The 14,289-nt window shown below is 42.2% G+C and overlaps 1 protein-coding gene across 3 annotated transcripts in view; it reads left to right on the forward strand.

The window, feature by feature from the left end:
- Nucleotides 1-12,611, forward strand: part of MIA3 (MIA SH3 domain ER export factor 3) — a 145,393-nt gene extending 132,782 nt beyond the window's left edge. For all 3 annotated transcript variants that reach the window (XM_077485801.1, XM_077485802.1, XM_077485803.1), the window contains 2 exons: nt 5,229-5,385; nt 11,217-12,611. In XM_077485801.1, coding sequence (XP_077341927.1) covers nt 5,229-5,385; nt 11,217-12,049 — 990 coding nt within the window. In that variant the 3' untranslated portion in view covers nt 12,050-12,611. The remainder of the gene's footprint in view (nt 1-5,228; nt 5,386-11,216) is intronic.
- The last annotated feature ends 1,678 nt before the right edge of the window (nt 12,612-14,289 follow it).

Below are 14,289 nucleotides of genomic sequence, written 5' to 3' on the forward strand. Positions count from 1 at the left end.
GATTGACTCTTAGGCCCCTTTCACACTGGGGCGGTTTTCAGGCGCTACAGCGCTAAAAATAGAGCCTGTGTAGCGCCTGAAAAAACCGGCCCCTTTCACTCCAGTGTGAAAGCCGGAGGGTGGAGCTCCTAAACCGCTCCACCCATTGCAATCAATGGGGCAGCGCGGCTATACCACTGGCAAAGCCCCGCTGCAGCAGTGCTTTGCGGGCGTTTTAAACCCTTTTTCGCCTGCCAGCGGGGGCTAAACCCGCCCAGCTTGTGGCCGCAGACCGCCGCTAAAAATAGCGGCGCTTTACCGCCGACGCCCGCACCGCCCCAGTGTGAAAGGGGCCTTAATTGACTCCGTAATCATTGAGATGGCTCTCCCTAACGATTGGACATGGGAAAATTCCATTTACTGTATTTATCGGCATATAACACACACCCCACGTTTAGGAGGGAATTTTAAGGAAAAAAACTTTTAGGAGGGAAGTTTAAGGTCATTGCAGCCTTATCCAGGCAGGCTGATTATTTAAAATTGGCACCGATCTCCACTTGGCTCCTCTCGCATTCCTGCCCCTATGATGGACATTAGCCAGGTCCAATGGAAGGACTGGGCGTGACTGTGAGCAGAGAGGAGCCAAGCCTAGCCAAGCACACTCTGCTTTGTGTATTTCGGCAGCGCTCACTCTGCTCACAATCAGCGGAGTGGGGGTCGGCGTATAACACGCACCCGCGATTTCCCCGATTATAAGGGGAAAAAAGTGCGTGTTATATGCCGATAAATACAGTAGTTTGAAAATTCAGTCACAACAATCGATTCTGATCACCTGAAGCACCCTATTGCTCTGCGAATAATCCCTGTGGGGCTTGTCAGATTTCTTTATTTTTGGGGGATTTCTGGCTATTCTCAGTTGGCATCTGGTTTCTTTTGTAATGTTTTAGCATCTGTACACAAGCATAGTTGTAGTCATAGAGGCTTGATTAAACCAAAATCGCACGATCTGGTATCGTGTGAAAAAAATGTTCCTGTTTGTCCCTTTGCAAAATTTCATTAAAAAAAAGCCACGTACGAACGATCAGATCATTGTACAATTGCCTTAAAAAGCTGTATTTTTTTTTGTATGATTTTCTGATTATGTGTGTGGGCCTTGATGGTCTATTTATAAAGCAGCAATGTTGCCAAGATCTCGGTCAGGTGACCTGTTAAAGTAATGTGACCAGTCTCTCCTCCAATCATGGAATTCTATCCACAGCCCTGAGCATGCTCTGCATTTTGTGCCCTGCATTTTATGTATGGACTGTAAAGTGCAGGGTGTGGAGTAACACTGTGGTAGAGAACGGATAGCTGTGTCCTCTATTTTTGATGTGTAATTTACCGAACCAGACTGAGAGACCATTTAAAGGCACAGGAAACCTTTTACAGGTGTTTTGAGTTAATTCACTGATTAGAGTGTGACACCATGAGTCTACAATATTGAACTTTTTCACAGTATTCTAATTTCCCAAGACCCTGAATTTTTGGTTTTCACTAGCTGCAAGCCATAATCATCAAAATTAAAAGAAATAAATGCTTGATATATATCACTCTGTGTGTAATGAATCTATATACTATGGGTTTCACTTTTTGAATTGAATTGCTGAAAAAGAATTAACTTTTTTTTAAATATTTAAATATTTTTCAATGCACCTGTATATAGTAACTGGTGTCTTTCCTGTACTTTCAAGTACAATCTCCCCAAACTTAGTGTATAGAGATGATATAATTCCAGTGTACATGTGAGGGAGTTGGGCTGAAGATGCCAAACATGGAAGAAGATGTCATCACTGGCACAGGAGCTCACAGTCGTTGCATCGCTGGAGGGGAGGTAAGTATTGGCAGCTTTAATTTTGCTTTAGGTTGGTGGGACGCAGCCAGTGTGTTTGCTTCTCTTCTTAAAGCATAAATGCAACTTAAACTTTTTATGTAATTTTGGAAGTAGGAGGAAAAGGTTGAAACTCCTGTGTTTTCTTTTTTTTTTTTTTTTTTTTTTTTCATCTGCATCCTTATTAGGGAAATTTTCCCTCCGTTCCTGTCAGGAATGGAAGTGATGGGAAATCTCTCCAAAAGGAACAGGGCTAAAACACATTGTTGAAAGAGTGGGGAAAGGTTAGGGCTTTAAATAATTTTTGACCTGGTAATGCCTGCACTTACCCATACAGGATTTCAAAGAGAGAGGAAGTGAGGAACAATTTCTACAAAGGGGATACACACAAATACGAATCTGAAAGAATTTTAAGGCTCTTCCTCACTCTGTCCAGCTACCAAGTTAATCACCCGTGACTTTGCATGGGTATTCGGAGAGGCTGGTGGAAAGAGAGAATTTTACCTTTTATTCTAGTTTGCTCTTCATTGCTTCATCTCAGGAGAACATTAGTGCAAATCACCCCCAACTTTCTTATTGCCTTTAAGTTCAACTCAAAGTGATAGTTCATAGTCATAATAGCCTTAGTGAACTCCACTCAGGATGGCACTGGAACACTCCTGCAAGAATCATCCCTGAAACTCGCTACTCCACTTCTTAAAGTGGAAGTAAACTTCCATCTTTAAATTTTATCTATTGGTAAGCCTATATTAAGGCTTACCTATAGGTAGTGTAAATATCTCCCAAGCATGCACCGATTAGGAGATGTTTACTGTCCTAGCAGCCAGTTACGTCACTGGGGCATGCGTTCCATTTCTTCAGAGCAGTGTGCTGTGACTGGCGGCTCCCGCGCGCATGCACGGGAGTGTTGGCATCATAGCTCTGGCCAGTCACAGAGCTGGAGCCACAAACCCAGAAGGAACACCGGGTATAGATGGATGCTGTCTCAAGCGATGACGTTGCCTTGTTTTGAGTGGCAAGTTTCACATAACGTGCTAGTATGCGATGCATACTACTAGCACATTATGCCTTTGCTTGCAGGTAAGCAAAAAAAAGTGCAGGAGTTTACAACCACTTTAAGCTCTTGATCAATCATGTGACAAATCATTGAATAGAAAAGAAGAAACCATAGTGCTCTCTGCACTAAAAACTGATAAAAGGGATTAAAAACACTCAGATATGTGCAATACAAGCTCAGCTCACCATCCATTGGTACAAAGGTAAATAGTGATGTCACAGACAATGGCTCCTCCCACTTGCACCTTATGTTTATGAAGAGTGGATGGTGGACACACTAGAAAGCTTAGCAGCAATCTTAACCTCCCTATTAGGCAAACATTAATTATTGGTAGATATTCGCACACATTATTTAGTTGTAGTTTGCCCTGATTATGTTTCACCCTACAGTTTCTTATTGACTTCCCTCATAAATACCAGTGCCTCCCTCCCTCCCACCCTCTTACTGTGCAGTGTTACATTTATTGCAAAGTTAAAGGTCCATATTGCTACACAAAAGAAGTTAGGATTTTTTGGAACAGCGGGTCATTTTAAAACTCAACTCTGGGCAAAAACTTACCAGTATTCAATCGATTATATAATCTGTTCCCTAAAGAGTGATCCTCCTGTCATCACGCTGGCCTTCTTCTACATTAGGAAAATCTTATTTACATGCAGGGGGAAGTACAACTGCTGCTGCACTTTTGGGCCACTCTGATGTAGGTCCTGCAGGTCTCACAGACCCAGGCATTCTGGTTTTCTCTCTGCCTCCTCCTCCTCCTCCTGCTCACCATTCACAAAACACAGCTCCAGGTTTGGTTTTTATGAATGCCAGGGGGAGAAGGCGGCAAAAAACAACCATAGCTCTCGGGACTATTAGCCCTTGTACACACGGTCGGACATTCCAACAACAAAATCCGTCGGATTTTGTCTGAAACTGGGTGTTGCATGCACACAGTCGGACAAAGTTGTCGGAAACGAACGTACGTAACGTGATGACGTTATTTTGGTACGACGGGACTACGTTCAGGCTAGTAGCCAATAGCTTTGGTCTAGGAATTTGATCTGAGCACTTTGTCCGATCGGAATTCTCAACACACAATCAGACAAAGTCCGATCGGATCATGTTGTCGGAATGTTTTATAGCCCAGCTCTAAAACTTTGTCTGTCGGATATGGAGCCCACACACAGTCAGATTATCCGACAACGTGGTCCGATCGGACATTTTCCGTCGGAATGTCCGACCGTGTGTACAAGAGCTTAGACCTGTAGCACTTGTTTTCAAGGAGGCCAGAAGTCCAGCAGGAACTGTACTTCCTCCACATGTAAACAAGATTTGCCTAATGTAGAAGAAAGTCGGCATGAGGGGGAGTGGCTTTTTAACAGGGAATGGAATAAAGTATACAACTGAACGCTGGTAAGTTATTTGAGCCTTAAGTTGGCCTTTAACATGCATGTCTGGGCACATTTAAAAACATATTCAGTACATTTGCAATACATGCACATTTCCCCATGTGTTGTCTCTTTACAATGCTGCAAGTACAGAAAAATACCTGGTGAACTGCCAGAAATCCAGTGAGATTCTAACTTCCTGCACTTAAAACAGTTTTGTCTCCCCTGCCTGGTTCTTCCCTTTTGTAATAAAAAAACATCACCCTTTTGTTATGTAGATGAAGAGAGGGTGAGGAGTTCCTTGGGCAACATATTTTTTTACAGCCCCGATATGTTCCTCTGTACCCAGATGTACATACAGGGGCTGAAAAAAATATGAATGGTTTAAGACCCCATACACACTATTTTTGTCTTCAGATTTACCAAAACCATGTAGTGCAAGGGCCTGCCTGATTGCATACAAATAGAAACTCTTAAGATTTGACCTCATATTATATGGTTTTGGTAAATTTTAAGACAAAAATCTGCAGAAAATCAAATGGGGTGTACGGGGTCTTAGTTGCTGATCTCTCCTTAATGCTTATTTGTAAATATTAGTTGTCGCTGACCCAGAATAGGCATATGCAGTAAGCCAGAACTCTTGGTATGATTTCTGGGTCTGTGACTTGGAGACAATGCATCACTATGAAGGGTCAGGTATTTGGCATTCTTCAGGGGGTGTTGGCAGTGGCAGTCTTCATGTTTCTGTCACATTACTTTGGGCATATTTCAACCCTGTGTTGCAGTGCAGCATGCTGGTGGGTAATTGGCTGGCCTTTCTTAACTTCTCTGATGGTGTGTAATGAATTTGGCTAACTTACTATATTTTGCTTCGAGTGGTTTTATATTTTAAGATATCCAAGTGAATAAGACTTGTACAAAGGTGCAAGAGTGAGATTGTTTTATATTTTTCTAGGTTATGCCTGTAGCTAAAGGTCCTCCATCATTTCCTGGCACTCCAGTGATGAACTCCCCAGCAGGTGCTCCTATGATGACACAGCCTCCTGGCCGTCTGATTGGTCCAACTCCACCAAGAGGACACTTCGGGTCTCGATCACTGCCTCCTGGACAAAGTAGGAATATTATGCTAGCTTTCTGAACAAGTTACCCCTCTGAGATTTTCCTTTTTTTTTTTTACATACAGATATTTACGTTATTGGTTGTATTTGCCTTTAACATCTCAATTCACGTTTCTTGTATTGATCACTATATGTCCACCAATAACTTTCCTCAGCAAGTTTTAAAGCTAAGGACTCAGACTTCTCTAGTTTTAGCACAAATACAAAGCAACACCCCTCCCAAGGCACTGCAATTTGTTCCAATGACATTCCAGTGATTTGCCACGTTAGAGCTTGTCTGGGTTCTCCAAACAGATATTAAAATGGTTGTAAAGGGTTTTTTTTTGTTTTTTTTTGTTTTTTTTTATCTTAATGAATTAAGATAAAATACCTTCTGTGTGCAACAGTGTCCCTCTAACACCTGAGCTCCCTCTCTATCCAGAGATGTCCACAAGTGCCTTGCCCGTCTGTTTGGCTGAAACACAGCAGCGGCGCCATTGGCTCCCGCTGCTGTCAAAGTCAGTTAGCCTATCAGGAGGGAGGGGGAGCCAAACTGTGGCTCTGTGTCTGAATGGCTACATGGAGCTGCTCGGGTGCCCCCATAGCCAGCTGCTTGCTGTGAGGACACTCAACAGGAGGGATGGTCCAGAAGCACTGAAGAGGGACCCGAGAAGAGGAGGATCTGGGCTGCCCTGTGCAAAATCACTACACAGAGCAGGTAAGTATAACCTGTTATTTTTCTGGAAATAGAGACTTTACAATCACTTTAAAGGGGACTAAACCCTCCAGTCCTTTACAGGCAAGGACTCGGTTTAATCTGCAGTTGCTGTGGTGCATGTGTCGCCAGTTATGACACCAGCCACTTGACGCTTTGATAGTTTGGAGAGCACAAGCAGCTCTGAAAGTTATTCAAAGCATGCCTTTAATGTAATTGTTTTGGTAAATTATTAATTCAAAAGGTTTAGCTTCACTTTAAGAGGTATGGAGGAGAAGAAAGGAGATTAACTAGCAATATTTGCTTTGCAATCATATTGCAGTATTGTGTGATCACAGGAGATTCAGTTGTCTCGCTACTGAAAATCTTGTGTAGCAGCTCACAGTAATCTAATGCAAAGAGATCATAAGATTTTAATTGCATGATTGAGCGACTAAAACTTGCCCATGTTATACTGCATGAGATGCCAGAAACCTCTATTAAGCTTTATTGGAAGCCCGTACATCCTTTAGGGAGCAAGGAACCTCTGTGGATACTGTATGAGGAACCTGTAAATTCTTCCAGGAGCAAGGAACCTCTTGTCTGCTCTTTGGGGGTGCTTCAGTCCTGGAGCTATCAATTTATGTTCTAATAAAGCAACCTCTTTTATACTCTACCCGGAAGCCTTGAACCTGTGCCATACTGTATGGGGAGTCTGTAAATTATTTCCTGGGGTCCACAATCCTGTTATACTGCCCAAGCACAGCCATAGGATATAGTAGACTACCAGGCAGCGTGAAGCCACAGAAGTCTGTAACTGAGGGCTCTGCCTAAAATGTATTGTTAATAGAGTTTGATTTTGTAAAATTTATACATATACATACGTGTATGATATTTTAAAGGATGTTTACCTTTTGGCACATATTACACCTTACATCTATATTTAGGGTGTAACATTTCCAGGTCTGCCCTGCCACCACACTCCCCGATCCCCCCACCCATGACAGTGGACGAGGGATCCTCTCCCCGCACCCACTGTCACATTTTTGAAGATGTGTCATTCATTTACAGCAATCTGTAATGAGAAAAGTCCTGTCTGCCAACGTGGCAGATGGCTTGTAATTCTCATTGAACTGTGAGGGCGGTGATGAGTGCCCTCATAGTTCATTGACACTTCCAGCTTTGTAACTGTCTGCCTATACACAGGTATGGGCAGGAAAGCTGGGGGCAGTGTCTGCAGGGGCCTGACCATGCACCCGTGATCTACTGATTGCAGGTGCAATGTGCTGCAGGCTCCTCTGAAAATACATTTAAAGCGGAGCTCCACTCTAAAGTGGAGCTTCCGCTCATTGGAACCCCCCCCTCGGCGCCACAATTGCCACCTTTCAGGGGGGAGGGGGGTGCAGGTACCTGTACAGTACAGGTATCTGCACGCACTTCCGGCGTAGCTTCTGCAGAATCTACGCCCCTTTCCGAAGGTCCCCCGCTGTCTGCTGGGAAACACACGGATCCCAGAGACAGCGGGGACCATCCTTATTGCGCAGCGCGACTCGCGCATGCACAGTAGGGAACCGGGAAATGAAGCCGCGAGGCTCCACTTCCTGATTCCCATACCCAAGATGGAGGCGGCAGCACCCGAGAGATGATCGAGAGATCGGCTTCGGGTGCCGACATCGCGGGCGCGCTGGGCGGGTAAGTGTCATTATTTTAAAAGTCAGCAGCTGCAGTATTTGTAGCTGCTGGCTTTAAAAAAAAAAAAAAAATGGCTTTAATGCACTTTTTTTTTTGCTAATTATATAAAGAAAAAAACTGCGCTGGTAAATAAAAAATGTGAAAAGCAGCAACTCAAAGTGAAATACACAGCAAACTAGAAATAAAAGGAAAAAAGAGCTGTGCTACAAAAAAAAGACAATATACACAATAAAGTAGAAAAATGTGCCAATGAAATAAACACATATAATAGTAATACTTGAGATGGACCTGCAAGAAGAAAACAATATAAGTGTGTATGATCCAGTCAACACCATATATGGAAAGATATTATATATTACATGAAAAATAATTCAATATGGCAAGTGATTAAATGGTGAACAGATGTCCAGTAATAGTAAACCTGTGAGAAAAATTAACATAAAAGTCCCTGCAGCATCACTGAATAAAGTTTTTGCATAAAAGGTTATTTTCAAACGGAGAGTCTGAGTATGAAGACACTCTGTGAAGAATCTTCTGTATTGTGAAACACTGTGAATCCACCACCATGTAGCTAGACAAGCTGTGGAAGCTTGTGACCTATACTCGGCCAGGGCCTTTTGGTCCTCCTCACACCACAGATGGTAACTGGATGAACTGTGCAAGCTTGTGGCCTGTGCTCAGACCGGGCCTTCAGGTCTTCCCAACGCCTCCGATAACCACTTTAGTCAAGCACTCCAATGGGCTCTATAGAAGCCAGGAGTTTTGTTACAAAAGTCCCGTCTTCATACGCAGACTCTCCATTTGAAAATAACCCTTTATGCAAATTCAGTGATGCTGCAGGGATTTTTATGTTAATTTTTCTCACAGATTTACTATTACTGGACATTTTTTCACCATTTAATCACTTGCCATATTGGATTATTAATGTATGTTTATGTAATATTTAATATTTTTCCATATGTGGGTGTTCACTGGATCATACACACTTATATTGTTTTCCTTGCAGGTCAATCTCAAGTATTACTATTATATGTGTTTATTTATTTGGCACATGTTTTTCTACTTTATTGTATATATTCACTTTTCACTTGTTTTTTTTTTTTTCTTTACCTGTTTTGCAAAAAAAGTATATTACTCCCCTTCTGCTGCACCTCATTGGTGATCTACAGAGGGCAGAGAGTTTTTGGTGTCCCCGTGTCTGGATGTTACCTTATATACGGCTTCTGTCTTTGTTGCGCTTTCCATATGATCTTTTTAGATTTGTCTACACTACTGTGCTCTGATACAGTCTTGTATTACCGTGATGTTGTAACCTTCATGCCCATCCTGGATTATGTATTGCATGCTCATTAGGCATTAAAGAATTTAAAAAGGTGAACCTTAAACTAAAATATGGTAAAAGTACACTGCAGCTTCTTTATTTAAAAGTAGATCTTTTTATTTTTCCATTTTATAAATATTTCCACATTATATAATGACCACAATGCGATAGACCACAGAGAGAAATAGTTTCCTAAGAAAGCCATCAGAATGTGTTTGTGGCTAGAGCAGCTTGTCCCATGCTACTCCTACCGTGTTTACTCTTGTATTGGAGAAGAGAGCAGGGAGAGCCCATCACTGACCTGTCAGGCGAGGAATTATACTACAGATTCCTTGGCAGGGCGGAAGCATCTGAGGGTTAAATAGCATTGAAAAAAATTCACAGCATGTGATTTCTGGGAGAAGAGAAACGTTGAACAAAGCTATAGACTAGCAAGCCATATCTGGTCTATGGATAGACAGAGAGACCGTTTGTTGGATATGTCGGTGGACTGTGCAATGTGTATAAAAAGCTGATGACAGCAGAATGACCTAATCAGAAAATAAGATAAAATTATCTTGGGGTTTGTGCACACAGCTTTACTCGGCCAACCCTGCGTTTCTTATCGCGTTTGTGGTGAGAAACAGATAAGAAAATGCATAGGAAAAAATGTATTTACTCCCCTATTCACAAATCTCCTGCTGACCACTATACTCAAGAAGACGGGGAGCCAGGAGCACCAGTGGGGGGCCCAAGAAGAGGAGGATCGGGGTTGCTCTTTGCAATAAACCTGTTTTGTTGTTTTAAGAAAATAAAAAAAAATTGAGTTTAAATCACTTTAAGAATTTGTATGTTTTCAAATACAGCTTTAATTCAAGGAGATGGTCACACTCAGAACATGGGGGTGTTTAGAAAGCTTTTAAAAGTACTGTGGGATGGGGTGGTATTGTGCACCATCTGAGAATTCTATCTTTAATAAAGGCAAATGAAATGCAGAGCTTCCCCCAAGAATCTCATCCTGTGACCGGGAGAATAGAACAAATTCTGTATCTCAGGTATTGGCAGTTTAATAGCTTTAGCTGTCCGATATCTACCAGTAAGTGAAACTAGACTGACCTTATAAAATATATCCGAAGCCAAAACTTTTTTCGCTTAGGGTTTCACAGGGAAGGGTTAATAATTCCTGTTATTTCCTTTCATTTTCTGTTCTATAGATATACCAGACACATGCAAGAGGAAATCACTCCAAAGTGAAAATCCTCTTTTAGGATAGGGTCACACTATTGCGGGTGTGGGAAGGCATGAAATTCACATGCATTCCCACAGCCAAAACGCACTGCTCTAATGTAGACATGCAGAGGTGTCTTTCTAATAGTACCCCCAAGAATAGGAAAATGCAACACATTTTCAAGTGTATGAAACTGCATGGTGCAAGTACCATGTGTTTTCTGTGCGGCTGCATTTTAGAAAGTGCAGGAACCTTTCCCAGTGTTTCCCCCACAGGTACAGCAGCCCATACAAATTAATGGACTGTTGTGCCCGCACAAAAGCAAACAGCAAAAAACACGTGTGAATCTAGGCTTAGATAGTTGTCACTGAAACAAGTGTCCCAGTTGGAAGATCTGACTTCTATTCAAGTTCTTGTGACAACTCCAAACGTGCAGGTTTTCCCTTCAAAAAGGCTTTTGCTTTATATATACTTACACATTTGCTGTGGCTTTGTGAAATGGGGCAGGGCACATATCATGGGGAAATGTTTTGTTTGGATTCACTGGAGGTATAAGAAAATAGCAAGGTGATTCATCAACCTGATGGCCTCTAAAACTCAAATATAATTTTTTTTCTACATATTCCTTTTTGGCTTTTTACATTTTATGTAAACAAAAAGAATACAAAAACTTTTACATTAAGGTCCTCATTATGTTTTTAAAATACATTGTTGCTAGACATACAGTGTGTGTGTGTGTGTGTGTGTGTGTGTGGCATTTTACCCCTTGCTAATATATAACATTTCTTGTTGCAAACCTCATAATACATCCAAGTTAGAAACTCAAAACTTTGAGACATGCTTTGGGGTATTTAGCGACTCTAATGGGTTGTAGGTAGGTGATAATGTACACTGGCAACCTTTCTTTATTTATTTTATTTTCTTTGTTTCAGTGCACGGCCCTCCTTCAGTTCCAAGAGATTTTCCTCCAAGATCTATGATGCCGCCTGGTGGAATACATCCACCTGATCCAAGAGGCCTGATTCGAGGCCAGTTACCACCTAGAGATTACCCTCCAGGCCCTGTTCCATTGCATGCCCCTAGAGACTACCCAATGCCACCACCAGGAGCCAGGGACTTCCCACCAGGACTGCCACCTCCTGGACCCAGGGACTTCCCACCAGGTCCACCACATCCTGGACCCAGGGACTTCCCACCAGGTCCACCACATCCTGGACCCAGGGACTTCCCACCAGGTCCACCACATCCTGGATCTCGGGACTTCCCTCCTGGTGCTCTGCCTCCTAGAGATTTCCCACCTGGTCCTCGAGATTTCTTTCCAGGTCCGCCACCAAGCGCTCGGGACTTCCCACCTGGTCTTCCACCCCCAGGAGCTCAGGAGTTGCCTCCAGGAATGAGGGACTTCCCACCTGGTCCACTACCTCCAGGCACCAGAGATATTCCACCAGGGCTCCCTCCTCCAGGCGCTAGAGACTTCCCACCAGTACTGCCTCCTCTTGGTTCAAGAGAGTTTGTCCCAGGCTTACCACCTCCTGGAGCCAGGCATTTCCTACCTGGGCCACCACTAGGTCCTAGAGAATTTCTACCAGGCCCTCCACCACCTGGAGCAAGAGACTTTCCTCCAGGTCCCCCAACTAGAGACTTTGTAGCAGGACCACATCCTGGAGTACCCGCTGGGCCTTCATTACCTGATCATCGACCTGTTTCCCAGAGTCATAATCTACCATCACAGACAGACCAGTCTCAAGCGCATAAAAAAGTCTAAAATTTAACACAAATTTGCTGGCACAGTTTGTTTCCTAATGGATAAAGTTACCGGTTTACAAAAACTTCCAGTTTATTATTTCATGTGTCTTATATTTGCAATAAATATTTTATTCCATTCAACCTCCTTAGAAATTTTAATGGTTAATTATTTACAGCAAATTGCATTTTTGTTTCACTATATCGAATTTTAAAACCAGGTATTTTTTTTTTTTGTAAACTTTTTCCAAGCGTGCAATACAAAACTCAACATTTTTAGTTTTAATTTTGCTCTTTTTGTTGCCAGATTTTTTTTTTTTTAAAGTTATTTAAATGTTCTATATGTAGCCATGATTGTTGGAAAGAAATGAATGTCTAAAATCTTTGAAAAACATTTCCTGTGGAAATAACATTTTTTTAAGAATATCGTTATTTTGACCGATTTCCACACTTGGCTAGCTTAATTCTATTCTATACCACTGGTTTACATAGGACAGATACTTGTTTTTAACATCTGGGACTGAGGAACCAGAAAGAGATCATAAATGTATATTGAAAATAATAATAAAGAATTTAAAATTTAAGTTGTGTGCCTCAGTGATTTGCGGTTCTTGCAAAGTATTAGCCCCGTTTCACAAGGGGTTCCGCTTGTATACAAGTATTGTGAGCAGAAAGCTTTGACAAAGCATCAGAGCTTTCAGCAAGTTTTGTTGAAGTTTTTAACCACTTCAGCCCCGGAAGATTTGCCTGCTTAATGACCGGCCCATTTTTTGAGATACAGCACTGCGTTTCTTTAACTGACAACGCTGTACCCAAACAAAATTTACATCTTTTTTTCCCCCCACAAATAGAGCTTTCTTTTGGTGGTATTTGATCACTTCTGTGGTTTTTATTTTTTGTGCTATAAACAAAGGGTGACCATTTTGAAAAAAAACCTGAATATTTTATACATTTTCTATAATAAATATCCCCAATGTTTTTTTAAAAAGGCAAATTTTTTCCTCAGTTTAGGTCAATATGTATTCTACATATTTTTGGTAATAAAAATTGCAATAACCAGATATTGATTGGGTTGCGCAAAAGTTATAGTGTCTACAAACTATGGGAAAGATTTATGGCATTATTATTATTTTTTACTAGTAATGGCGGTGATCTGCAATTTTTATCGGGACTGCGACATTATGGCAGACAGATTGGACGCTTTTGAAACATTTTTGGGACCATTGACATCAATACAGCGATCAGTGCTATAAAAATGCACTGATTACTTTATAAATAAATGTCACTGGCGGGGAAGGGGTTAACACTAGGGGGTGATCAAGGGGTTAACTGTGTTCCCTTGTGTGTGTATGTGTGTGTTATAACTGTAGGGGGGAGGGAGAAGATGACAGATCGTTGTTCCTAGCTAATAGGAACACACACAATCTGCCTCTCCTCTACTCACAGAACAGGTTTTACACACACATGTCCCTGTTCTGGCTCTCGTGCCCAGTGGTTATCGTGATTGCCGGCCAAGCGCATTGGTTCCCCCGCAGTGCAATGGGCGTGCGCGCCTACTATCCCCGCTTAAAGGAGCTGACATACAACTACGACGGCTCGTGGGAACGTGCTGACCTGCTGCAGTATGACAAGCGGTTAAAGTACCATCCAGTCTGTAAATGTTGAACATAGATCCTAATGGGAGTGCTAATTGTCACCTTAAGCAAGCTGCTAGCAGGCTTTCAACAAGCTTTAGGACGTTCTGAAGCCTGCTGGCAGCTTGCTTAAAGTGGCAATCAGCACTCCTATTAGGATCTATGTTCAACATTTACACACTGGAGCTGAATGGTACTTTAACCTCTTATCAACCAGCCTCCACAGTTTTACTGCGCAGAATGGCACGGCTAGGCAAAACGACTTTAACTTGCATTGTCACTTTGCCTTTTGGCCACTAGGGGCGTGTGCCCGGAGCTGATGCGATCCTGATAGAACGAGAACCAGGATCTGTGTGTGTAACACTATGTATGAACAACAGTCTCTCTCCTCCTAGACAGTCCCATCCCCCCACAGTTGGAGAAACACATAGGGAACACAGTTAACCCTTTGATCGCCCCCCTAGTGTTAACCCCTTCCCTGCCAGTGACGTTTATACAGTAATCCATGCATTTTTATAGCACTGATCGCTGTATAATTGTCAATGGTTTCAAAAAATGTGTCAAAAGTGTCTGTATCTGCTTTAATGTAGCAGTCATGATAAAAATCGCAGATCGCCGCCATTACTAG

This window comes from Lithobates pipiens, unplaced genomic scaffold (assembly GCF_037356315.1).
Source record: "Lithobates pipiens isolate NorthernLeopardFrog02 unplaced genomic scaffold, aLitPip1_a1.2 Scaffold_18, whole genome shotgun sequence".
NCBI classification, from domain to species: Eukaryota; Metazoa; Chordata; class Amphibia; order Anura; family Ranidae; genus Lithobates; species Lithobates pipiens.